A 27,907-nucleotide genomic window follows, 5' to 3' on the forward strand; every position below is an offset into this window, starting at 1 on the left:
TTTTAAAACCAGTCTTAAAACCCATTTTTACTCCTTGGCTTTTAACCCAGCATGAGACTCTGCTCTTGTTTTACTGTTTTATTGTTTTTATTGTTTGTCTTATGTTTTTATTTTTGTACAGCACTTTGTTTCAGCTGTGGTTGTTTTTAAAGTGCTCTATGAATAAAGTTGAGTTGAGTTGAGTTGAGTCAGCTTTTTTTTGGGGCCAATTCAGCATGTTAAATCAGTTGAGTCAGCTTTTTTTTGGGGCCAATTCAGCATGTTAAATCAGCATTGGAGCTCGTCATTGCATTAAATCACTCTGATTGGCACGTTAGCTCAGCCCACATGATGAGAAACGTGAGGGAAGTAAATAAGCGTCAAGACGGTCTTCCGGTTTCCTTTTTTGAATGACGAATACAGACTACCGCCATCTGCTGCTTGGGATAGTTATTTCCTCTCGTGCCGGGCCAGACTGTACATGCTGGTTGGCTGTCAGCTGTAGTCTTTCCAGTGTGTTCATATGAAACTTTTTGCCAAGGTCTAGCAATGTGAGGCAACACAGCAGGAGGCTTTCATCGCCACTACTTCTCTGAAGTCCGTTTGGTGTGTCTGGGCCTGAAGAACCACACAACACTGAGATATACTTCAGCAAAGATGCTTTTGTTTGAGCTGCATCAAGAAGACATGTCCATTTGTGTAGAGTCAGCGATGACCCTTTTGGATTCTGACAGGATGCAGAAAATATGATTATAACCTTAACAAGTGATTGGGAGCTGTCGAGCAGAGTAGCTCAAATGGATTCTTGATCTGGACTGATTCTCGTTGAGGATCAATAAAAGTTGTCTCACTGCAGCAGCAGAAGGTATCAGGTGTCTCTGGATCAATGAAGTGATTTCAGCTCCTGTTTCACTCACTGACTCTTCAACCTGCTGCTGTTTGTCTTACACACAAATAAATCCACAAATAAATCCCAAATGGTTTCTGTCTGTAGAGCTGCTGGACAGCTGAGAGGATGTGATGAAGATGAAACTTTAACACTTCACAGTAATGAGCAGATTTCATTGACATTTTCAGTTTGAATGTTTCAGTGGATAAATCTGATCTGGGTGCAGTGGAGTCCTGAGGTTGCAGCTGCAGTCAGACTCAGAGGGTAATAAGATCCTCACAACATTAGCTGGAGGTCAGAGAAGCGCGACCGCTGCCAGTTGTTGAGTTGACCTCTGACCTCTTGAGGGGAGGAGAGGGGAGGAGGAGGAGGAGGGGAGGCAGGAGTCTCTTTTGTTGTAAAACACATACAGTTTACTGCCTGAATGGTTTGTTCAGAGGCACTTCAGCAGGGTTTCTATATGAAATAACATCACACCAGTGTTTGTGTTGTTGTGCACAAACATCCGTCTGAAGTTCACTTTGTGTTACAGATGATTTTATTATTCAGGAACTCCAAACTGACAGTGAGATGAATAAGTGTGTCATATGTCAGTGTTTGATTAAACAGAACATTCCTGCCCTCACAGATTCTGCCTAGCCCGTTCCCTTGGCAGTGTCTCAAATTTCAGTTCATGATGTGATTTGATATTGAAATAGATATTAACTTTTCAAAATAATGTGTCAGCATAAATTAAGAGAGTAACATTAACTGGTCAGACCTGAACGTTCCCAAACCCTGACTCATTTAATCTTATTTTGTTGTCGAGTTGCGCACAGCTAAGCTGCTAGCCACCCCGTGCCCCTCTACCTTGCTCCCCACCACTGTGGATAATGCAACTTTGGTCGTTGGCTGTAGCAATTTGAATTCAGCCAGCACAAACCGTCCAGCTCTAGGTGTCACTGTCAGCTGGTGGCCAGCAGCAATGTCAGGTCTAACCTGTGTTAAGGCAGCAACTGAAAGTTTTGCTGATCTGGCAGGAAGTCAGGGCTCGGGTTTGTGCGTCTTTGGCAGCTGACTGGGAGTCAGTTTCAGGTGCTGCTGCCTGCTCTCCTCCTGGTGAGGTGGTCTGTAGCGGCAGGGAGTGAGGCAGAGGACACATGGTGAATCAATTAGCCACACAAAGGCTAAACGATTAGGAACATTTTCTCTCCATCTCTGCAATGCCTTACTGATACTGACATGCATTTTGTGTCATTCATTGTCAGACTCTGTTTTATAATCTCTTATTAATAAGTCTGTCTTCCTTTTTTGGATTGTTTGCAGTGTACGAAATTGTTGCCATGGCTGAAATAGCAACTTGTTGGTGTTGTTGTCGTTGTCATTGCAATCGAATTTCACAATTAATTTCCGAAGGGACTAATAAAAATACCTACCTTCCTCCCAAACTACCTTCCTACCTAACTAACTAACTAACCAACTTTCTTTGGAGGATTCTCCACCATTGCATCACCACACGCATCTACATTTGTCGAACAGCCAATAGGAACGCCCTCTCTGAAATGACCTGTGATTGGCCAAAGTCTCCCATCATGGCTAGATTTTCCAGAGCCTGAAAACGGAGCCAAGAGGAGGTGCAGAAGTCTAGTGTTCTCTCAGTTTACTTGAATTACAATATGCTCAAAGGTTATTATGGGATTTTTGTCCAATGACGCCAAAGTAAAACTACCTACCCCAGCTTTAATACACATAGATAAATATTAAAACAAACTACAGTCATAATGACACTAAACACTCAAAAGAAGTGAAGGTGTGAAGTTTAGGTATTCTTCTTCTTCTTCTTCTTCTTCTTCATATTATTATTATTATTATTATCTCTTCAATCACAGACAGTAACACACCGAGTCAGATGATGATGATGATGATGATGATGATGATGACTGACAGTTAATCCACTTTCATCTGAGCCCTCCTCAGTGTGTCACTCCGTGCTGCTTTCAGGTACCTGAACCTCTGACCTCTGACCTCCAGCAGGACACGCTCAGGAGGAAGTGATTGTGTAGGTTCAAACGTACATGACCGCCAGCTCCCTGAGGAGGGGAGGTGGACAGAGCAGGGAGGAGGAGGGGGGGATAAGGAGGAGGGGGAGGAGGAGGCTAACGTCCTGTCAGAAGGTTGAGGTGGACCTTTTTCTTTTTGATGGGTTTGATGTCCACAGGCGACCTCTGTGTTTTCCAGGCTCTCCAGTACACTGTTTCTATTCTCTGACTTCCCCCCCTCTGCTCCTCACTGCCCCCCCCCCCACCTCCTCACCCTGACCTCCAGGCCACTTTGTAGCTGCTCCATTTTATAGCAGTGAAGAAGAAGAAGAATAGAGTCAGTGTAGATCAGTGAGCAGACAGAAGTGTGTGTAGTGTTACAGACCCAGTAGTTTGGTTCTGTCATAAAACAACCGACACACTTGTCATACGTGTTCACCATACAAACAAATAAACAAACAAACAAACAGATTCAATGCAACATGAAACATGGAATTCAAAATGAATCAATAAAACAATCAAATGTTTCTGTAAAAAAAAAAAAAAAACCTGAAGTCTGACAGAATATAACAACTAAAAGCAAACAACTGTAAACCCTCACACACACACACACACACACACACACACACACACACTGAGCTGTCAGTGTCTCGTGACTGATGCTCACACACACACACTGAGCTGTCAGTGTCTCGTGACTGATGCTGCAGGTATCAGCAGGTGCTGCAGACTTTTATCTCTCTGTGTAAATAAAATAAACTGACCTCAGAGCAGCTACATGAGCTGATGGATGTGTCTCCTGCTACACCTGCCTTTAACACACCTGTGTGTGTGCGTGTGTGTGTGTGTGTGTGTGTGTGTGTGTGTGTGTGTGTGTGTGTGAACATTAATGTCAGTGATCAATACAGAGGACAGCTGTATTTGTTTTTATCTGAAATCATTTTTGTACTTTAACTGAACAGACCTTCCATGAGTATACTCATGGATGAACAGGAAACTTTCACTGGATTACTTTGACACTGAAGAAAACTACAAACATGATGATTCTCCGCCAAGTTCTGCAGCTTCTTTTTTTCTATGATTTCTAAATGGATTTATGGACGTTAATTATGGATTATCAGAGATAATGATGCAGCAGAATGAAACAAGGAAGACATCGTCACACTCTGACATTAACTTGGACAAAGATGAGATTCATGCTTCAGTGGAAGGTTTTTACAAATGTTTGTTTGGGTTGTCTGATTACATTTTATGTCAATAAAAGTATCTGTTGTTTCATAAAAATGTAAAAGCAGACACTACCAATAACACTAAAACATCACGCTCCAAAGAAGTGACAAAAAGTCAAACGAAAAAAACGAAAAGTTAAAGTTGTTTTTTAATCAGATTTAAATTCATATTTAAATTAACATTTAAATCTGAACAGAAACTGTTGCGCCGAGATCAGAATCATTTATTGATTAATGGATGTGATGCTGCTGTTGTGAAGGTCACGTTGTCATGGTTACTGAGGCTGGTGTTACTGAAAACAACTAAAACAAGAAAAAACCGTGAGTGTTTGTGTGTGTGGGTGTGTGTGTGTGTGTGGGTGGGGGTGTAGGGTGTGTGTGGCTGTATGGGGATCAGGATTTAGGATTTAGGATGAGGGATCCCCACTCCAAGAGTTTGTGTGTGTGTGTGAGTGAGTGAGAGAGAGGATTAAGCCCCGCCCCCCTCCTCTCTGACATGTTGTCATGTCACGTGCACAACTGTGTGCTCTGACAGTGTGCACGAGAGCTGCAGACACACTCTGGGTCGAGTTTTACTAGAAAAGGAAGAGATCACACGTCTGGAGTCAAAATGTCTGAATGTCCCCTCTGATGAAAAATGTTTGTCGTCTAACCCACAGACTGAATCTTTGGACCTCCTCTCTGTGACTCTGGTGAGAAATGAGTCGAATAAATAAGTAAACACACTGGACACGGCCTCACAGTTTTGTTATGGTGGCGATGCTGAAGTCATGCCTTTACAGCAGAACCGAACATCTTTCTTATGTTCTTCCTTCTTCCTGTTTGTTTCTCAAGCCCCTTTCCCACTAGACCAAAAAAGAAAAACACGAACACCCACAAACTCCTGACTTTCACCTCCCCGGGTCAAATGACTCTGCAGTAGTCACGGGTATTTATCGGCTCCAGCTCCGACTGGCTGCAATCAGCAGTGATTGAAACACAACACATGGGTGTATGCATTCATTTTAGCCCCTTTGGCGGAGCAATGCAATGATGGGCTGCTAGAAAATACCCTCTGTCTCCGTCCAAGCAGTGCTTACACATCTTTTATGAGAGGCCTCTGTTCTGCTTTCTACTGTTTACTAACCTGTTTTCTGTTGTCTGGCCTGTCCATGACGTGAGTGAAACTCCAGGAAATAAAAGAAAAAACAGAGAGGACTCTATCGTCTATTTTTAATGGTTTTTCCACATTTAAAAAACGTGCACACACGCACTGACTTTGGTGGAAAATGTCTGCCTAGAGTCCGAAACACTGAAGCTTCATCAGGAAGAAATAATGGAGACAAACATTTCATCGCATTCAGAGCTGCATCGGCTGCAACTGAAATGCTGTTAATGCATGAGTGCACATGCACAGGCATTCACCACCACCACCACCCCCCCCACACCCCCTCCACGCACACACTCACATTGACAAACTCTCATCTCTTTGTGAACATGGGATCTGATTTCAAACCCTAACCCTCTCAGAGCTCCTCGTCTCTCTCTGACAACTTTTTCTGTATTTCTTTCTTGTGTGTGCTCGTGTTGTGGAGAGCTGTTAGCCGTGAAAGGAGGGCAAAGAAAACAGCGTAAAGCAGTGAAAAAGCCATTAAAAGAATATTTTCTCTGCTCCCCTTTTGTGCGGGCCTCTCCTCCGCCTCGCCGCAGCACCAAACCACACAAACAAATGCAAATGGATCTGAAAACTTTACACAGAGAGAGAGCGGGACCCCCGTTTGAGAGAGGAGCTGAATGGGCTCTAAAGGAGAGCCTAATTAATCTAAGTACAGCACCAATAGGCCCACTTGGAATTTTTTCACCCCTTTATCTGAATGGGAGGGCAGAGGAGGGGGGTGAGGAGGAGGGAGGAGGAGGGAGGAGGAGGAGGAGGAGGGGGAGGTTAGGGTGACAAAATAAAGAAAAAGAGAAAGAAAGGAAAAGAAAGAAAAGAGAGAGGGGATCAGGCCTCCACCTTTTCTATCCGGGGACCCGCCTCATTCAGCCCCTCCATGTTTAACAGCACCCCCCCACCCCCTGGAATCAATCACTCTGATTTTACCTCCTTTATTTCTGCCTCACAATCCTGCAGCTTCGCTTCTCAGCACTTTCTTACTGTTGTTTTATTGATGCAAAAGAAAAAAGAGGCAGAAAAAACAACGTGTAGATTTTCAGATTTTGCACTTTTTTTTTAGGAAGAAAAAGTGAAGTAAAAGTGTGTCGGCGCTGCAGTTGTAGCTGGTGTTGTCAGGTGCAGGGGTGGCTGCTGCAGAACAATGGCAGCAGAAGGCTGCAGATGAATGCTCCGGGTAAATCAGTAATGGAGCTAAAGGGCATACGCCTGTGGGGAATTTGCCGGCTTATAAAGGAGCTTTAAGAGGGGCCTTCATTCATATGGGCCCAAAGAGATTTGAATTGCCCCCTTCACAATCACTTGAAAGGATGAGCTCAGGGTGTTCCGAAACAAAGTGGAAATCACTCTGCCTTTCAGCGCTTCTAATAAGCTTTTAACTATTTTACATTATGGCGCTCCCCTCGTCCTCGCCCTCCTCGCCGCCATTGTGGCCCGGCCGCCGAGCCGCAGCCGACTTAAATGTCTGATTTATACTTTTCTTCATGGTGAATTTGAAGGTTTTTTTCCAGCAGCTAAAAGAGAAATCCCGCTGAAAGCTTTATTATTATACGGGTCAGAAAATAGAAGGAGCTCATTATTCAGTCGGCGACCGGGACGAGACTCCCACAGGACGCAGAGACGTCTGAGGACGTGCAGGAAGTGGACGCTGCTGCAGGTGTCAAACAAGCCACGATGAGTTTAACATGAGCACAGGAGTTTCAGCCGCAGCTGCAGGTTCCCAAAAAAAAGTGCATTTCCTTTAATTTTCTTGACGCGTAGGACGTCTCCGAAAACTGCTTCATAAATCTACGCAGCAGTCACATTGTGAAAGCGTTGTCCGTCGTTGCCGCAGAAACCGTTTATTGCTCTGGAAATTGCTTCAGTCTTTTCGGAGCGTCAGAGGTCAGAGGTTCAACCAGGACACGACGGGCTGAGCTGAACCCTAAAACTCTCTGTGGGGGGGNNGAGCCGTGTGGACATTAAGAATTTCATGGTAATTGTGGAAGACAAGGAGGGGGGGCCTGACCTCTGCAGCCCTGATTAAGACCTCATAACTGCTGAGACCCCCCCACCACCACCACCACACACACACACACACACACATGTACAAGTGGCTCTGTAGTTACAGGCTGTAAAGAAGAGGAAGAGAAGAAGACGGAGGTCAGAAGAGTTCAGTGAGTCATCAAATCAATAACAGAAACACAAACTGATCCATCTAATGACTTATCAGGTAATTTATAAATCGGGCATCCCTCACACTAATCAATCAAATTATTGATTAACAGCTATTATCAGTTCAGTTATGTTCCACAGTGACAGAGAGATGAAGGTGAAAGCTCCAACATGATTAACGCGTGTGTTAGGTTTAGGGAGAAAAAGCACTTGGTTATGATTAGAAAAAGATCATGTTTTGGCTTAAAAGACCTGGTTTGGGGAGCACAGTCCTGGCAGGAAAATCAGTGATGTCTCCGTAAAAACTGATTACTGGTTGTGCCAGTATCCCGGCAGGAAATGAAGCAGTGTCTCAGTAAAAAACAACTGCTTTTTGTGCTACTATCCCTGCAGGATGTGCAGCAATGTCTCTGCAAAATGCAACTGCTATACGTGTCACTATCTCCGCAGCAATGTCTCAGTAAAAAACAACTACTTTTCATGCTACTATCCTGGTAGGTAAAGCAGCAATGACTCCACAAAAAACAACTGCTTTTCATGCCTCTATCCCTGCAGGATATAAAGCGGATTCTGCACAAAACAATCGCTTTCTGTGTCACTATCCCAGCACAAAAAGAGGTGATGCCTCCAAAAATTTACCGCTTTCCATGCCACTGTCCCGGCAGGAAAAGCAAAAATGTCTCGGTTAGTATCAGCTGCTTTTTGTGCCACTATCCCTGCAGGATATAAAGCAGTCTCTGCACAAAACAACCGCATTGTGTGCCTATATCCTGGCACAAAAAGTGGTGATGTCTCGGTAAAAATAAATCACTTTTTGTGCTATTATCCTGGCAGGAATTACAACAATGTCTTGGTACAATACACACCTCTTTTGTACCACTATCCAGGCAAGGAAAGCAGCAATGCCTCTGCAAAAAACAGCCACTTGTAATGCCACTACCCTGGCAGGATATGCAGCAATGTGTCTATAAAAAACAATTGCCTTTCACGCCACTATCCCGACAAGACAAACATCAATGTTTCAGTACAAATTAACCACTTTTGTGACACTACACTGGCAGGAAAAGAAGCGATATCTCTTTAAAACACCACTTGTTCTGCCTAAAAAGCTGCTGGAAACACAGCGATGACTCGCTAAACCACAACTGGTTTTGTTGTTTGTTGGTAGGTGGCGCACCATCCATTATCCCCTCCACCTCCTGACGACAAAGTCAACTCATCAACCACGTCACTTTAAAAACATTGATATGATACGTATGAAACGTGCAAATGTTATGTATTTGTGATTTGCAGAAACGTGCAGTGCCACTTTCTTCTAGCGACTGGGCTGCAAGCGAAGGTTGCGTTCATGCTGTCATGTGCAAGTTTAAATAGATTAAGTTGTTTTGCTATTCTTTGATGTAGAAATACCTGCATGTTGTAAAATATAATAATTTTCTCATTATTCTTATGAATAGTAATAATACATGACCCCGAGTGATGAATGAAGAGTTGAACCTGCAGAGATGAATGGACCAATTAGTGAGTAACACAGGTCTGCTGAGGGTGAACAGGATGAAACTCTACTCTGCCCCGGGGTGAGGACAGGGGTGAGGGGGGGTTACAGGTGCAATCAGTGGCACAAGGCAGAGGGGGGAAATGGAGGAGAGAGGGAGGCAGGGGAGTCAGAGGTTATCTTGTAGAGCAGAGAGAGCAGAGGGCAGAAACTCCCATCTGTTTACCTGAACGGCAGCAGCAGCTCCGAGGCTCAGTTTCCTGATCTCTATCTGAACTGGGGGGACCAATACCTGACCCCCGCACACCTGAGGACCACTGCTGTCCACTCAGAGGTCCTCTAGATATCTATATACTTTACACTGATGATCAGATAAGAATAAGTTTGATCGGTGATTCTCCTCTGTGCTGCTGTGCCTGGAGAGAAAATACTGAGCCTGACAGACTTGCAGACAGCACTCAGGGCTCAATAACCCACATATGCTCCTGCACATGTGTCCTGTGGTTGGAGACAAAAACATCATCTCAGTCAAAGTTCAGCTTCAGTGCACTGATGATACAGAAACATTTCTTTATTTGTCTGTTGGTCATGAAGACAGAACAAGCAAATAAATCCCTGTTTGTTTGGTTGCAGACTTTAGTGTTTTCCGCCAGGTCTAAAACCAAAAAAAAGCACTTTAATTTAAATATTTTTTAAGAATACAGACATTTCATAAATATATTTTATTCCTCAGAGTTCAGATTTTTTTTTACGTTAAAAATGTCTCAAAAACTCAACTGAACGAGTGTGAGTGTGGATTTAATGCATGCAATGTGAGCAGTGTGTGTGTGCACCTGTGTATAAATGGTGTGTGTGTGTCCATGCTGCTTGGCTGCCCTCTTGATTGACACTTTCCTGTGACTCTGTTCTGCCTCTGTGGGCTTTTAAAGCGAAAACCCCCCAAATACCCCCCCGATATGCCCCGGAGCTGTGTGTGTGTGTGTATGTGTGTGTGTGTGTGTGTGTGTTGGAGGTGACAGAGCGTTTAAGCCTCCTCCTCTCAGAGATCATTAGAGCTCTCTTCACTCTGCTGTAAGAGTCCTTCATCGTCCACTTCTACCTGTCGACCTGCTCACCTCCGACCCTCAGCACACACACACACACACACACACACACACACACATGCACACACACCAGTGCAGAGCCAAAATGACACTTCAGATCAACATCACACACTGAGGAGAGACATGTTTACAGTACATGTGTATACAGTATAAGCTCAAACTTTAACAGAAAATGATGACAGTAAACATAAATGAATTCTTGTTTCCATTAATGCCTGTTTCAGCCTACTACATTAACCGTTCCCATTTGCCTGCCCTCCAACTAGACAGTGCTCTGATGGATGACATCATATGCAAAGAAGTTGGTGGAGGTATTTCTATGGTCAGTGCTATAAAACTACTGCAGCAGGAGAAGATGAGATGATTTAGGCTGCTTTCAGCCCTAGAGTCGTCTCCTTTGGTCTGAATCAGGGCCTCATGTTGTTCCAAAGTTGTATAATTGCCTAGAGTTGGTTCGTGTTCTCACGGCAGCATTTACAAGAGGACCAGATCAAATGCCTTGTGTGAGAAAGCTGCTCTTGATTGGTCAGAATTTCCATGTGGGAAAAATCCAGGAAGTAAAGCAAACGTTGAAGAAGAGTACACTTGCAAGATAAATGTGACACTTTCTAATGTCACAATGGAGGGACAACTACGCAGGTTGATTTTAGCGCTGCTCATCGTGGACTATATTGCTGTCACTGTTCATTTTAGTCAAACCATACAGTTTGAAAACGAGGCGCGGCTCCAACTAGAAAACAATGTTTTGATGCATTGGATGTGCTGAATGTGCATATTAAGGCAGTACAGGAGGAGGTGCACATTAATAATCCTCCAGGACTGTAACATGCTCATGTTTAACCCAAACAATGTGTCATGTGACTGCAGTTGCTTCACATCCAGGTCGGAACACCTTCTCACCACAAATGAACCGCACCAGAGTTCCTTTGTAACTGGACCGAGACCACCTCTTCAAGAAGGTCTCAGTTTATAGATAATAATAATAATAATAATAATAATAATAATGATAATAATAGTTATCACTGTTCTTCTGACTGTAACCATCCTGTAGTTTCCATCCACAGATTAAATGGAGAGTTTCTCTTTACTCTGACAAATCACCTCTTCACACTCTCAGTTTCTGACTGCTAATCACTCACCTGCCTGAAACACGTTACTATGACAACCAGTTAACGTTAGTCATCAGCTGATTTCTACGTTCATCACTCATTTCATCCATTCTGACATGTTTGAAAACACAATAAAACGTTTAAAGGAGCAGCTCCACGCTGTGTGTTCCTGTGTGTGTTCCTGTGTCAGTAAGTGTGTATTCATGTGAGCGAGCGTGGGTCACCGAGTGTGCGATGGCGTGAATGAGCATCTGTATAAGTGTGTGTTCAACCGCGAGACTGTGTGTGTGTGTGTGTGTGTGTGTCCTTTACAAATGAAGACAACATATCTTTACATTGTGGGAGGTCAGTCACTGAGAGCAGTCTGCCTCAGGCCGACACTCCTCTTCTTCTCCCCTTTCACCTTCTCTCCCCTTTCCTTTCACATTAGGAGCGTTGAAGGAGACCTGAAATGAGGGTGAGAACACTTTTAATATGAAGAAGTGAAAAACAACTATATTTATATTTATTAATGGTTCATCCAGACCCATACTCTGTATCACACTCTGATGATCTTTGGCCTTCTGCAGGACTGTGGCACCATCCAAACACTGGAATCACACTAGAGGCCTGTACCACAGAGCCAGTTCATCTTACCCAGGATATCTCTTTATTATCTGGCTTGACTAACCAGTCACACTGGCTGTCTGGATAATGGGGATGGCAAAGCTGGTTATCAACTAGTTCAGTCAAGTCAAGCAGTCGAGTATGTTCATGTGAAAGAGGTGAGGGTGTTAATTGCGAGTGATGACATGGTTCCGAAAGTGTCCGCGACTGCGAGACAATAACATGTCAGTGATGCAGGATGTAAACGACACTGAAAATACTATCCAAAAATACACTGTTGGCCGAGGCTATCATATTTTTGCTGTTTAGTTAGATGATGATGATGAAACTTCTCTGAATATGTCACATAAAACACTTTAACATGATGCCAGACTGTTTCTGCTGCTGAAGTTAAGAGTGGAAAAGAAGCTTAGTTAATAGCCCCTTTTACACTGCCAGATTTTTGGTGAATGTTGGGCCGTTTTGCCGGCAAGCTGCGAGCGTTTAGACACACAGAGCTGGATTGGCGAGTTGATCCAAGGTGCCCAATTTTCCACTTCATAGGGTAGACATTTTGGTGGATCCTTTTTGGTTTAAACAGACCGAGGTGCCCTTCCACCACAGGAGGGGCTGTTGAAGACTTGTGGGAGGGGCTGTTGATGACGCCGCACGTGCGAGCCACTGGCGGTGGATAAACAGGAAACAGCTGATAGCAGGAATTAGCGAGCAGCTAGTAGCAAGAGGGAAACGCAAACCTGACAGACACTGTAAAGATGAGCAACTGGGGAGACAAGGAATTGCGCGCCCTCCTTGTCCTCGCAAACGAAGAGGCCATTAACCGTCAGATGACGGGGACGGTGAAGAACGGGCCGACTTACGAGAGAATCGCCGAAGGACTGACCAGCCGCGGCTTCCCTCCCACGTCACTGTTTACGTCACACGCTGAGCTACAAGTTTTGTTACTTGCTCACGCCCCCCATTGCCCCGAAAAAGGCACATTCTGTATAAACAAAAGTAGGTAGGCGGCATTTTGCTGCACTCCCCGATTTTGTTTTTATACTGCCAATGCTGAAAAAAGACTGATTGGGCTTTCCTGCAAATCTGCACAATCCCTGTTTAAAAAGGGCTAATGACTGACTAAAAATCTTGCATTCATAATAGCGGGAGTCAATTAACAGTGTGTGGATTATTTTTCTAATAAAATCTGATCTTTTTTCCAGTTCTCATTACACAGATGTTATTCTGAGCTGCAGTGATGGAAACAGAGTGTAAAATTAGAAGTTCAAATCCTAACCCAGAGTTAACCCTGAAGTTACCTCGCTAACTCAAACTCCCGCGTTGTAGTACAGGCCTCAGCACTGAATCAGATCTGAGTCCTGTTTCTACAAACGTGTCTTGAATCTGATGCATCAAAACTATCAAGCTAACAGATGCTCTCAGGCTAAATAAAACCACAGAGTGTATGAACTTAAACTCTTGAACCACGTTCTCGATGTCGTTTTGGTCAAATGAAACTCTGCTTTCAAAAAAGTTTGGGAACGTTTCACTTTGTCATCACCATCCTCTCTGTCTTCTTCAGTTCAGACAACAAACAATAAGCGAGAACGAGTTTAAGTGTTTAACTGCAGAAATCAGTGAATGTTATTTAAACAAGAAACAGCGTTCGCTCTCTCTGCTCCTCTGGTTCATACACTTTAAGGGAAAGGCCCCCTCCCCCTCCACAGTAAAATGTTAATGTGCATGTATCTGCAGGTATAAAGCAATAATTGGTCCATTTCCTGCTGCTGAATGGAGGGTGGAGTGGCCTCAGGGTGGAGACTGTCTGAATGGAGGAAGTGAAGAGAAACCAAGTGGAAGTTCTCTGTCTGTCTCTTCTTCTCTCTGTTGTCACACAAACAAACCTCTGCAGCTCACTCTTCTTCTTCATGTGGCCGACGGAGCGTCCTCACAAACATGGCTGCTCTCTGTGACTGATCACTTCCTCACATTTCAATGAAGTCGGTCACACGAGCTGCTGGCAGTGACTCCTGTGTCATCAAACTACAAAACCTGCAGCTCATGAGAACAGAGGGGAAGGAAAAGGATGAGAGGAGATGACTTTTTTACGGACCAAATGTACAGAGCTGTAAAGTTGTCCACCATGGTACCAGTTAGCAGCTAGCTAACCGTAGCTAACTTTTTTGTCCATAGTTTGGTCTGTGACGTAATAGGTCAACAGGAAAAAGGTCCAATACTAACAAGCTGAAAGGGGGCATATCTCCACCTATCGTAGAGGAGTCGCACATACTTGGCTCAATAAATGGATTCCCCTCCTGTGCTTGTATACTGGGACAAGTCCAATTAAATGACTTAAAGCCTAGTTCACATTACACGATTTTCACCCTGATTTTGCGTCACGGAGACTATCGGAATCTTTTGCGTTTTCATACCTGGCGACGTGTGTTTCTGTCAGCGGGAGTCTCACCAACTGCGTTACGACCTGTGTGTGCACACCACAAGATTTCTCCACCGAGCCCTCTCCGACAGAGCCCCAGATAACGCGGTGATGTCACCAAACTTGGAGACGACACATCGTAAATGCATAGATATTCTTCCCAGGATTGAATCAGATCTGCCTCCAGGGCCTGGGTCCAAACACAACGCGCTCCCCGTGATCCTGTGGACGCCGTTATTGTTGTTGTTGCTTGCCGGCTTGTCAGTGTTGCCAGATCTTGGGAGAGAAACAAGCAACCAGGGCTATGAAAACAAGCCCAAAAGAAGCGACTATCATGCGTTTAAATAACTTATTAGACAGATATATATAGATAGAGAGAGGAAGGTGACGTTTAGAGAGCAAGCCCAAATAAGCAACTCCACTTTAGAAACAAGCCCAGAGTCGTGGCTAATAAGTGGACCTGGCAACCCTGCAGCTTGTCCTCCTCACATTTCTTCCATCCTCCTGCGTGCTTCTCCAGTTTTCCAGCATGCCAGATATCCAGTCCCAGTCACAGACGAGGAGGCGACTTGCTCGTAGGCTTGTTCACACATGAGGACTCGTCGTGGCAGACTATATGTCGACTGACCTCCGACCCAAGGTGGCTCTCAAGATCCTCGGCGACGTCAAAATCGCGGTGAAAATCGTGTAATGTGAACTAGTCTCAACTGTGCATGTTAACGTACTGACTGTCAACAACCAATAGCAGTGCTCCCTCCAGCACCAAACAGGAAGCAGCAAACGAGGCAGACAGTAAACAGGGGACTCCTGGGAGGTGCAAGAGCATCAACAAATCTCAGTTCTTTTGCACCCTGGAAAAGAAGGAGAAACTGGTAAAGTTGTTGAGTGAACACTAGTTTCATTTGTTTGGTATCTGATCCACCAACCAGCAATTATATCAGTGAGAAATCTTAACTTCTGAAACATATTTATGGATTATATTGATGCCGAATTGACAATAACACTGTCAACATAATACGCCTTATATCCTCATATGTTTCTGCAGGCACATGAGGAATATCTAATTTGTCATATTTCTTAAAGGGTGTTTGGAGTAATATTTTTCAGCAGGAGCAGGATGGGAAATGATCTCAAAAGGAAGCCAGCTGTAGTCAGAGAGTGACCCTGTAAGATCACCAGTCTTTGCAAAATCTTATAGTGTGATTAAAAACTGACATTGTCTTCAGATGTGACAGGGTGTGAAACCAGTCGTTTAAAAGTCTTCTAGTGTATGGAAAGTATTAGTTGACATTTTAACACAGATATATAAAGACAAAGAAGAAGAGAAAGATATACTTTGTCAATCCCTGAGGGGAAATTAAATGTTTTTCACTCTTTTGTCAAATACACACAGGCTTGAAATACACACACACAGGTGCCCTGAGCAATTGTGGGTTCAGTGCCTCACTCAAGGGCACCTCAGCAGTGCTGGGAAGGCAAAGTGACACCTCTCCAGCTACTCGTCCACGCTCTATACTTGGTCCTTACGGGGACTGCAATACATTTATTTCGACAGATATGGATACAGTTTGCTTTGATTTTTTACATGCAAAAAATTAACTTATAAAATCTGATTTATTATAACAGATTAAAGGGGACTGCACACTGCTGTTCTGCAACAAAACATACAAGATAAAATATATATATATATATTCTTTTAAATCTTGCTGCACAAGATAATATCTTGCGTTCACAAGTCATAATTATGTGTCTCAGTGTGGACAGAAACAGAGAGAATCTGCTTACCTGCGTCCTGCGTCTCATGATGAGAGTGTCGGAGGAAACAAAAAGAGAGGAGGAAGAGGTGGACAAAAGGAGGAAGAGGTGGACAGTGGAGTCATCTTCAACCACAGAAGAAGAAAGGTTAGAGCGAGCAGGAGGAGGAAAAGGCCACGAGGCTTTTGACTGCAGGAATTCTTCCCTCAGTGTTTGAGGGCAGAGAGGAGGAGGTGAACACTGCTGTAAAAAGTGTCAGAGGAGGAGGAGGAGGACACTGTAGAGAGCTTTAGTCCTCTCAGACAAAGAACATAAAGTGGGTTAACAAATTGAGAACAATGTGGAGGAATTTACAATGAGCTGAATGGGAGCGTGCTGCAGAGGAGCGGGCGCTCATTAACCAAACCGTTGTCTCTCTGAGAGACACTCCAACTACAAGAGACCTCAGAGACCGCAGATACCCCAGAGACCTGAGACTCAAAGTTCCAGTCAGTAAATAGTGAAATAAGTTGGGAGATGACCTGTTGCACTCAGAGTGAATTAAACTGAATGGAGGTATTGGACACATTAAAATGTCAACTAATGATGGCGCTAAATGAAATGTCACGTCTCCAAAGGATTTACAATTCATCCTGACCACATTTCATCACACCTTTTCATCCAGTAGTTGGTGAGCAACCCGTTCTCACTCCGAAGTTATTGAAATCAGGCACTTGGGCAGTGACTTGCAGCGTCAGACACTGACGATAAAGCCGTCCTAACATTGGTGTGAGCCGCAGCCGATCGCCATTATAGTTTAACAGTGTGCTACAGCGTCAGAGGGGAACATGTTGGGACAAGAACACAAGTTAAGGCAGCGAAAGTCCAAGTACGACATGTGAGAGGGGTGGTGAAAGGGTCAAACAACCACCGACTTTCACCTGGGAGGCCAGTGTTCACTTCCTGTAAGATTGTAAAGCCAAACCTTGTTCTTTTTTCCGAAACCTAACCACACGCGTTTGTGTTGAAGAAAAACAATTTCAATTTGTGGTGTTGTACCAACGTGGTGCATTTATTTTGAAAGAGACTGTATGCAAACTGTACATTTACTGTTATAATGGAAGTGCATTTTGAAAACAGACAATGCATGTAACAGGCTGAAGTTGACACGGTGTCCGAGAACTTCAACAACCAACACACCCAGGGTACCCTGGACGTCGTATCTCGACATGGAAAGTCCATGACCAAACGTGGACATGTGACGAGGTCGTAGTGAGAATGTGTTGCATTGAGATGTTTCAGTCACAGACTCTGAGAACGTCAATGTGCTGCAAATAATTTTAATCATCCAAATTTGTCTGTTATTTTTATGCAGTGTTTGTAGTCGTGAGAACCGATACTTCGAAATCAGGCCAAAGCCAAAATCCTGAAAGCATGATGGTACTTTTTCTCCAGTACCATCAGTACCAGAGATCCCAGGGATCTGGACCTGTCGGTGCAGCATGTACATCTACAAGTGTTCTAGTCTGACGCTAAATGCCAAAGAAAGAAGAAAGTGCAGCTGCAGCAACAGCTCCGCCTCATCTTCTGAGGCTTGCATATATTTTTAATTCTTTGTAGTGGGAGTGCCACATATCTACAGAGTGTTTATGTGCCGGAGTGTTTATTCTGCACTAAGCACTGTATATTTGCCAAGAGTTGAAAATGTACAACTCTGACTACTGATAAACCAAGACGTCCCATTTTAGATTAATTTCCTGTATCCTTGTCACATGGGTTTTATCACTGCCCCTCCTCTTTAGGAGACCCTGAGTCTATTCATTCCAACAGGAAAAGCGAACGTGAGTACAGATTATGACCGTTCCCTTCGCCCCATAGTCACCAAAGTAATTACTGGACCCATTTTTCAGAAGTCCCAACCCTTTAAACATTCTGACACAAAAAATTGCTTTTTTTAATAGACACACAAATCAGGAGAAAATTAACTTTGTTCAAGGCATGTTTCTGTTTCAGTAACAAACTTTCACGAGATCTGACAACAGCTGATGTGATCTTATACTTACACAATGTTTTAAAACACTTCCAAATGAGCAGTTTTATTAGCAGTAGTACAATCAGTGTCACGATGAGAAGGTGTGTCTTTGAGCTGAGGCTTGTCTCTGGCCGGCGGCCTCCTCCTCCTGCAGGATAATGACTTGTTGATAAAATAGAAGCTTAACTTGAGTCTAATTGGTCCTCTCAGTATCGCCGTCTGTTTGATGGACAGAAGTCACTGCAGGGGGACGGGGGAGGGGCCAGGTGATGGGTAAACAAACAGGTAAATAAATGACAGTTGTTGAGATAAGAACAGAACATATGTCCAATAACAACTCGTTACCTCAGAGAACAAAGATGAGTCAAGTACGAGTCACAAAGTGTCTAGTTATGTTATTAATACCTTCAAATTAAAACCAGCCTTATCAGGTATGTATTTTCATCACTCAGATGGACAGAAGTATTCAAACATTTGTGGTAATAAGATTATAAAGTGACTGAACAAAAGACCAAAACTCCTGTTAAACTCAAACTGATGTTTTAAAAAGTATAAAAGACACAAAACCTCATCAGTCAGTGTAATGATTTCACTTTATGCAGACAACACACAACTGTATATCTTGTAATTATCTGTTTGATCTGGTTCTTATTTTGGGGGTAATCCAATTTTAACTATTCTTAGCAAGCTGCTTTAATTGCCACTGTTTCTTATGTTTTATGTCACTTTTATCAAACATTTTATTTCAGTACTTTGTATGTTAGGTCCTGTACAAATAACATTTATTATGATTATTACTGTTTGTACTTGTTCTGTTCTCCGCAGCCTCCCTGAGAAGAAGAAGGAGAGGACTCAAACTGAGCTGCTGTTGTGAAGCAGATTGCTGTGAGCCAGAGGTCAAAGGTCACTGGCTAAAGGTGACTCAGTGACCTTGAGGTGGCTGCTCAGGCTGACCTGGGATCAGTGCTGATGGGTAAGTGTGTCTGCTGTCGCCTCAGGGCGACAACCCGTCGATCTGAGGCTCTGATCCAGGATCAGAACGATCCTGCAGCAAACCTGCAGCTTAAAGAAGAAAAGACTTAAAATCACATCTCTAGTGAGTGTGACCTGTTCACATGGATGTAAATCTGATATACTGACTGAGAGGACTCCTCTCTGTGGGTTCCTCCTGACCTCCTCACTCTTTAAAGGATATTTTCAATGTTTGTGAAAATTATGATTAAAAAATGATACTAAACTGGTCTTATGGTGTCACACTCTCAATGTGTAATTCATTTAGTTTTCATAAATATTTTAATAGAAAATAATGGCCGTTGTTTTAATAACGTCCATGTAAATGTGTCCCAATAAATCACATTTAATATAAAAATGTGTCACTACACTGTACACACCTCTTCATATGAGACTTAGTGCTGTTTTCTATTTTTTATAAATATTTTTGTGAAAAGCATCATAATTTTTTTTTCCATTAACTTCCACATTTAGTATCAGTCAGCAGTTATAATCATGAGAAGCTGGTAATTACAGCATTGAGGTAAATATTTCGTCAGTAATATCTATTTAGTAATCAATATGAATAAATGTTTATGCAACAGAAGGAAAGTCACCACCACTCTTTTTTGTGATTTTTGTAAGTTTTCGTATACGTTTTGCTGAGAAGCTGCTCAAAGATGCAGGAGAACTGCATTCTCCTACTCTGCAACCCGGGCGTGAACAATTGTCAAAAAGATCTAAAATTAGAAACACTTACATTCATTGATGAATTTAAGGCTATCATAAAGAATGTGGTGACAGAGACATGTGCTTGTTTTTCTTGAGTGGCCACTATGTTTGAATAGTTGTTGTTCTCTTGTCGATTTTTGTATCATATGTTGTATTTGTTGCATTTTAAAAGAGTTTTCATTGGCTGCTACCTCGGCTACCTCAGAGATTTTCAGTCTTAGTGGAGCTTCCTGGTTAAATAAAGGTTAAATAAATAAATAAAATATCACAGGAGAGACTCAACAGGACTTTACTGGTTTTTGCAATCAACAAAAAAGCCACAACTATTTTAATGTCTTCTGGAGCATTTGTTTTTGCAGGAGAGTTTTCTCTTTTGCCGTCATTTAGTCATTACACTTTGCCTGCTTGTCAAACTAACCAGTATTTAAAATCTTTTATTCTCTCTGCAATCAGTCTTTTAAATTCCCTTCTTTAATAATTAGTCTATTTGCTTTTTTGTTATTTATAGATTCCTTTATTCCACTGGACTCCTTGGCATATTTTTTATTTTAACTTGTTACTCATCTATTTATGTGTCTACATGTTACTGTATGTTATAGTATGTGTGCAAGGCAAGCTGTTCAAACTAATTGCCCCTGGTGGGATCAATAAAGTTGTCTGAATCTGAATCAGAATCTTTCCATGACCATATAAAATTCAAAATATTGGTCTGTACATTACATTTATTCCCTCAGTCTGTTTCTGCTTTTATTCACACAGCACACTCACACAGGAAACACTTTTCACATTGATTCAGATTTTTTGGAGCAAATTGAAAATGTTGATAAAAACAGCAGGATGGAAACTCAGTGTGTCTCTTTCTGCACCATCTGTTGTCCATTAACTGTAGTTTGACTTTAATCACACTGTTGCTCCTCCGCTGTTACAATAACGACCTGCTGGGTGTCCAGTTAAAGATGGAGGCTGGGGGGGGTCAGCTCCCTGCAGCCCGACACAGCTGAGCCCCCTGAGCTTCCTCTCTCTCTCTGTCACACACACACATACACACACACACCGGGGGGTGCTGGGGGCCGGCAGCCTGCTGTCTCCTCCATCTTGTCCTGATCAATACTTAATGAGGTGATAAAACAGTAAAATGTCTCAGTGAGACTCCACAACCTGAAAACAGAGCTGAGTAGAGACAGTGGAGACAGTAGAGACAGATAGTAGAGCCTTTGGCTAAATTCTGCAGAAACCTGAAGTCCTGTTTAAACTCACAGACTCTCGGACTGAACAGTTTGAGGAGCTGCTGGTTCCTGAAGTTCTGATCCCAGGTGAGGCCGGGCTGTCTCTGTCTCTAACCTAGTCCTCCTGGTCCTCTCCTGGTTCCTGGCCTGCCAAGAACCTCTCTGACGAGTGTCCAGTGGTCCAGCCTGTGTCCTCCTCAGCAGGTGTGGACACCCCCCCCACCCCCCCCCCCGACACTGACAGTGCAGAGGTCAGGAGTTGGACTGAAAGGTTATAGTTGGGTTCACCAACTTCAAAGGTCTACTGTACCAACTTGTCAAATGTGCAGTTTTGTCAGTGGACTTTTACGTCTACATATGACAGGTCAGGTGTCCTCAGGTCTGCTGTTGACATTCTGGGTCGCCATTTCAATTTATGCTTCTTACATGCATTGTGACTTTTTAAAATGCAATTCAGTTTTCACAAGAATGGCACAGAAACCGCCCTTTTAAGAGTTTTTAATGACCTGCTTTTAACTGTTGATTCTGGCGACTCTGTTGTCCTGGTCCTTTTGGATCTGTCTGCTGCTTTTGACACGGTCGACGACGTGTCAAAAGCCTGTCACTTAACTCGTGTGCAGGCATTAAAGCCACAGCTCTTAAATGGTTCCAGTCTTATCTGTCCATTTTGGCCAGTATTCTTGAGCTGCGTCCCCACTTAGTTGTGGAGTACCACAAGGCTCCATCTTGGGCCCTATTTTATTCTCATTGTATATGCTCCCCTTGGGGTCAATTTTTAAAAAGTACAACATCTCCTTTCATTGTTTTGCAGATGAGGAATGAATGTTTTTTTAATTAATTACTGATTATATTTATATTGCATAGTCTGTTCAGCATTTGGTCAACTGAGGTTGTTTTTAAACGTGCTATATAAATAAATTTGAGTTGAGTTTCTTTTCATTAAACAACATCAGCAGAATGTCTTGTCTTTACATTTATTTCCTTGTGCAACGACATCATCATGGTTTGGTTCAAAATTCACAAGGGAAGTGAACAGCTGGCTCCTGAATGAAAGGCTGGACTTTGTTGGACCCATCCCAACGTATTCTCATAGAACGGTTCATTCAAAAGTGCTTGCACAACAGTTCGTAGGATATCCGATGAATTTGTGCCCCACAGATGACATTATGTCTTTTTTGTTTTCACTTTATTTATTAGTTTTCACATTTCAGCCATCATTGCTGTATGTCTGTCATTTTCCTCACCCTCTGGGATCTCAATAATCCTTAGATTCTGATGGCGGCTTCTGTTCTCTACGTTGTCATTCCGGTCTTTCAGTTTATCGACCGCTTGTTTGTGGTCTGAAATGGCGCTCTTCCATCTCATTGATGTTGAAATCATGGTGGTTGAGTGCGCCCTCCATCTCCCGTATAGTAGCCGTCTCTGCCTGCGTTAAGCAGAAAGATGACACCTCGGCTCTAAACTCCGTTCTTTGAGCAGCAATGTCAGCCGACACCTCGGCTCTAAACTCCGTTCTTTGAGCAGCAATGTCAGCCTTGGTGTCTGACGTTACATCTTTTACACAGGCTACAGTTACATAATTCATGTAAAATTACGAGCTCACCTCTGCACACAGCAACAGTACTGGACTGAACTCTCTAAGAGGTGTGTTATGAGTAGAAGAGGATCAGCAGTAGTATTAATACCACAGAGTAGAAGTACTCTGTTACAGGTTCACGTATCATCAGCAAAATGTAAGCAAAAGTATTTTGACTGGACCTCTGTGTTTGTCACCACCATTTATAAGTTCCTGTTCTGACCGTCAGATTGAATCCATGACACTTCTGTTTTTGCCTCTAAATACTACAGTACCCATGAGCCTCTGCTGCAGTTGCTGTGGAGAAGAAGACAGTCAGATGTGTGAGGAAAACATGTTTCCATGGTTACGCTGAGAACATCACAAAACATATGATGGACACCATCAGTGAATGTGGTTGATAACCCCAGGGGCCCCCAGAGGCGCTGTGTCCGGCCCTGGTGTGCGTGCCTCCACCCTGCGTGTGTGAGTGTGTTCAGCCAATAGGCATCCTCCTCCTCCTCCACCTCCTCCTCCTGCTCCTCTTCTGTTGACAGATTTGGCTTCATCCTCTCAGCGGCCACAATAGGAAAATAATTCAAACTTACTGGACCTCATTATGAGTCTGCAGGTGCACGCGAGCCGGCGGCGGTTAATCCCGCTCAATTAGCGCACGGCCCCGCGCACACCGACAATGCGCCAGAGTCAGCATCGGGGGCGCGCAATCAACGCGTCCCCGCGGAGGAAAAAAAACAAACGAATCTGAGTTTGTGAGAATTGAAAATGGCGCTGCTGCAGATCTGATTCAGTTTAATGTTTCATTTGAATCATCTCATGTATGAACAATAAAACAACAGTGTGCGTAAAGTTTACATCAAATTAAAATGTTAAAACTCTGTCATTATTGTGACATTTGACTGTTAGAGCGTTTTTATTATCAGTAATGATACATGAATATTTATTACACATATGTTATAATCTTTTTAATGAATGTTTCTGTGAGGATCTCACTGTTATGTTCACTGACCCAACTGTTCTCTGCTTTATCACCTGTGCTGGAATCATGGAATGAAATCACAAAACAGTTGTGTCTGTAATCAATTACAGTTACTGAGAAAAATTATAATCAAAATGCTGGTGATTACAGAGGGGGTTACATCTAAATAAAACGTTTCAGTAAAATGTTTATGTGCAATAGAACATTCATACTGTTGCTTTGCATATTTCCATCATGCAGGACTTTCTGGAGCTGCACCATAATCTGTGACTCAGTGTTCCCAACTGTTAAAAACATGCTTGAGTGTTTTGAGTGATTGAGTGCTTAAGGTTAGGGTCAAGGGGTGGGGTCACTGAGTCTGACAGGTGTGATACCTTCTTTTGCCACAGCCCATTTCCATTTTTTCAGCTCATTGCCAAGTTGAAAACATTTGTTAGTAAAATAATCAACAAGTAATCAAATGCAATAAGGGACTGTTCTTTACTTATTGGAGGAGAGGGGTGACTGGGGTCTGACATCCGGGTTTTGATTTTATTTTAGTTTAGTTTAGTTTAATTTAGTTTAGTTTTTTTGTATGTCCACCATTGAATTTTAAGAACTTAAAAGCTATAATCAAAATCCCGGAGTTGAAAAAAAAGCCCCTTTTTTCCACTTTTGTCATACATGCTGGTTTATTTATGCAAACGATTTATTTTTGCAAAACTTTAAATGAGATGTAGAATAAAGTGATTTTGATGAAGTATCATTATTTTAAGCTCAGATTTGGTGGTTATGGTTTTTATCTGACAGAAGCATTTATTCCACATGATGTGTTCAAAGATTGTCGGAAATGTGAAAATCCAACAATAATTTCTGCATTTACAGTTCCTGGCTGTAACCTTGGTGATTTATAAAGAAAATACACCTTCCAAAGCAGTGGCATTAGATAGTTGCGACAGGCCCCAGAGCATGCTATTATGACGGGCCTTGTGCACACATCTCATGACATGATCAGAGTCTAAATATTGGATAACATCAACATACATGTTTTCGAACAAACAACAAAGCATATCTGAACATGACAAAAAATACCAGAGAGAATAAGAAATTATTAATTTAATTTTTCCTTTCTCAAGAGCATATAAAGCAAATGGCACTGTATAAATTTAAGAGTTCTTTTTTTAACACAGTCGGATTTCCAAGTTGGAAAGTTGCAGTCACTCATAAGGGCTCATTCTCCACCCAACACATTGTTGGAGGGCCCACTCTCTCTATGGGCCCCCCCACCTCACGGCCCCAGTGCAACCACAAAGCCTGCACTATTTACGTCCCTACTCCAAACCCACAGCCAGGTTGGGTCCCCTAAGCAGAAAACAAAAAAGGTCCCTCCAGTGTTTGAAGAATTATTTCACATGCCTCCCCGTTTTTGCACCATCCCCCTCCCCCCTTGTAAGTAACGAACAGTCCCTAAATTACATTACTTTGATCAGATTTTTTTTTTTTAATTGGCCATTTAAATAAATTGAATCCCAAACTCAAACATCACGTGCACCTGCAGGCCTGTCTCTTATAATGTTTCAATTAATTCAGATGGAAAATAAAATAAATAAAACATCTAATTTTACAATATCTACAATTATTATTATTACAATTATTATTATTACAATTATTATTATCATTTTTAATTTCGTTTATTTTTTATTTTATTTTTTATTCCTCTCGGGCCTGTTGGCAGACAGATTAATGCTGCAGGAGGATTACCATCGTCTTCATTTTCCTTCTCCTTTTCTTTCCTCCTCTGTTTTGTTCTTTTCTGTCCTCCTTGGCATGAGTCTGTCCCCCCGGGTGTCCCCTGATTATCTGTCCATCCTCAACACGTGCAGAGACAAGACCGCTGCTGCTGGACGTGTGTGTCTGAGAGGAGGGGGGTGGGGGGGATTAACACCCCCCACCTCCACCTCCACCACCACCACCTCCACCACCCTGCCCCATAATGTTCTCATAATACTTTTATTACAGCCTTCCAGGAACTTCAGGCGTCTCTTGAGCTTCTTTTTATCTGATCTGCTGCAGTTAAAATAAACTGTTTGAACCAAAAAAATTATTATATAAATCTATGTAGTTTTCTAATATAATTTTTAATTTAATATTAATGTAAAAAAAAACCAAACCAAAACAAAAAAAAAACCTGCGGGTTGCTTTAAGGGACATTACAGCACTTTATCCACCTGTTATATTCTCAAACGAAAAAAGAAACATAGGGCCTATATACTTGAAATAAATATGGTGAAATTATTACTGGTGCCATTTTATGTTTCATATTTTAATATATAAAGGCCGGCTGTTTATCTTTGGTGTTACAGTCTTATTATATGTGAGTTCCTCATTAACATGACAGTAAAACTTTACAACTCACAATAGACGATCTTTGTTTAACTTGTTTCCACCTGCTGCTGGAAACAAACCGTTATCTTATTAATATTAATTATCATAAAAACACATTTCAATGCACCCTGGGCCTTTTGTCTGCAGACACAGGCTGGGTGCGTCGTTATTATAGAGACTGAGATATTTTAAATTCAGATGATTTCATACTGAGATTATAAATGACAATGAGAGGAAAAAAAGTCACGTTAAGACAGAAGTTATTTTAATAGAAACGTTATAACTTTATTTCGTAGAAAACTGGCTGCAGCAGTAAATAGAATAAAAATCTCTTTATGTACAAAATACAAATTTCATGTGTCGAAACAAAACGAGTGGAATAAATAAAACAACAATAATCTAACAGAGAGGGGGGGGTGTCAGTGTGAGTGGGGGGGCAGGGGGGCAGAATACATAATGAATGAGGGCAGCTCCATTCAGTCTATTGTCAGAGCGTTCAAACTCGATTTCCACGCTCTCTTTTCTGCTTTATCACTCTACAAATTGTAAAATTGACTTTTCACCTCCGAGATACAAAAAAATGTGATGTGTAGAGACCTGACTGTAACCTGCAGGAGGGGGGCAAAGTGCAAAGGTTTTTGGAGGAACATAGAAAATAAAACAGAACTAAATAAAGAACAAATTAAGTTATTCTCATTTACATCCGTCAGTAGAGACATGTGTGAAGTAATGAGCTCAGTAAGGCAAACAGTGATTCTCTTATTCCAACAGAAAGCGGACTGTCCGTCTGTCCCGCTGTTTCCGTTATATGTCTCTACATTTCTCTGGTCTGTGAGTCCGCGGGGCTGCGGGCCTCCTCCGGCGGCCTGGCGCTCAGTAGATGCCCGGCACGAAGCTGCGGAAGCCGTACAGAGCGTCCTGCTGCAGGTAGCTGTAGTCCTCCGGCCCGGCGGGGCTGCCCGGGCTGGAGGCGCAGTAAGACGGGGAGGAGGAGGACGAGGAGCCGCTGGAGCTCCAGGAGCAGGCGTCGCTGCCGGGACTCGGGGCCTCTCCGAGACGCACGGAGCTCAGCAGCAGAGGAGCGTCGCCGGTCTTTCCCGCCTGCAGGTCGGCGATGCGGATGGTCTCTGACAGCGCCCAGATGTAGTTGTGCGCAAAGCGCAGAGTCTCGATCTTGGTGAGTTTGGTCTCGTCCGGGAAGGCCGGCAGGACGCCACGCAGCGTGTCCAGGGCGTCGTTCAGGTTGTGCATGCGGTTCCTTTCCCGGTCGTTGGCCTTTACGCGCCGGTTCTTCTTCACCACCTGCACGGTGGCTTCGTTTCTGGCGCGTCCGCGGCGCCGCTTCTTCTGCTGCTGCAGCTGCTGCTCGGGCTCCGGGGAGCGCGCCGGGCACAGCGGAGAGGAGTCCGGGGAGGCGGAGCGCAGGCTGGCGCGGGAATCCTCATCGTCGGTGTGCGGGAAGAAGTCGCAGCTGTTGCTCTCGATGTCGGAGTAGACGGAATCCATGATGCAGGTTTGTTCTGTGGAGAGAGGAGAGGAGCGCGTTAGGACCTGTGGCTGACCGGAGCGCGTGCAGTGTGATGCTGAGTGTCCCGCAGGTGAGTGGAGTCACGCGCAGTGAACTTACCTGAAGTCAGCTGAAGTTTCCTGAGATCAGCAGGACCGAGTGTTTTGGAGCAGGACGAGCGGCACGCGTCTTGTTGCGTCTTTTTGCTTTGGATCAGCTCGTGTGAGCCGGTGAGCCTGGCACACGACCGGCCTCAGCCCGCTTATATACTGTGGACGGGACAATGACCGGCCCCCTGCTCCGGTACCCCCCCGTGACCCCCCCTCCTCGCTGGCATCAGAGTGCAGGATGAGGAGGATGAATGCTGCGGCAGGTCTGCCCCGTGCCGCGGGAGCTGCTCATTAACATAATGACGCCTGCGGTGTTTGTTCGCCCCGCACAGAGAAGCGTGCCGGTAATCACGGCCAGCCAATCAGAGCCAGCGGCCGGCCACGCGAACGACACGCAGGAACCCGCACCTCCTCCCCCCTCCGTCCCCCCTGTGAGGGAGAAAAGACCAAACCCACTTTCAGAGTTAAAACCAAAAACATAAAAAAGAGAAAGAATAGAGAAAGAAGAGTCAGTA

General features: G+C 43.5%; 2 protein-coding genes across 2 annotated transcripts in view; one reads left to right on the forward strand and one right to left on the reverse strand.

The window, feature by feature from the left end:
- The window catches only part of LOC126389234 (NACHT, LRR and PYD domains-containing protein 3-like), a 225,356-nt gene that overhangs the window by 56,573 nt on the left and 140,876 nt on the right, over nucleotides 1–27,907 (forward strand). The gene's annotated exons all lie outside the window — the stretch shown is intronic.
- On the reverse strand, nucleotides 26,028–27,745 carry neurog1 (neurogenin 1). The gene is made up of 2 exons (XM_050042833.1): nucleotides 27,403–27,745; nucleotides 26,028–27,295 (listed from the first exon to the last, which is right to left on the reverse strand). The coding sequence occupies exon 2, from the start codon at nucleotides 27,279–27,281 to the stop codon at nucleotides 26,649–26,651; it is 633 nt and encodes a 210-aa protein (XP_049898790.1). The 5' UTR covers nucleotides 27,282–27,295; nucleotides 27,403–27,745; the 3' UTR covers nucleotides 26,028–26,648.

This window comes from Epinephelus moara, chromosome 4 (genome assembly GCF_006386435.1).
Source record: "Epinephelus moara isolate mb chromosome 4, YSFRI_EMoa_1.0, whole genome shotgun sequence".
Classification (NCBI taxonomy): domain Eukaryota; kingdom Metazoa; phylum Chordata; class Actinopteri; order Perciformes; family Serranidae; genus Epinephelus; species Epinephelus moara.

Bases quoted from the DNA above. Each gene is read 5' to 3' on its own strand.
- neurog1 (XM_050042833.1), bottom strand. From the start codon at position 27,281: ATGGATTCCGTCTACTCCGACATCGAGAGCAACAGCTGCGACTTCTTC.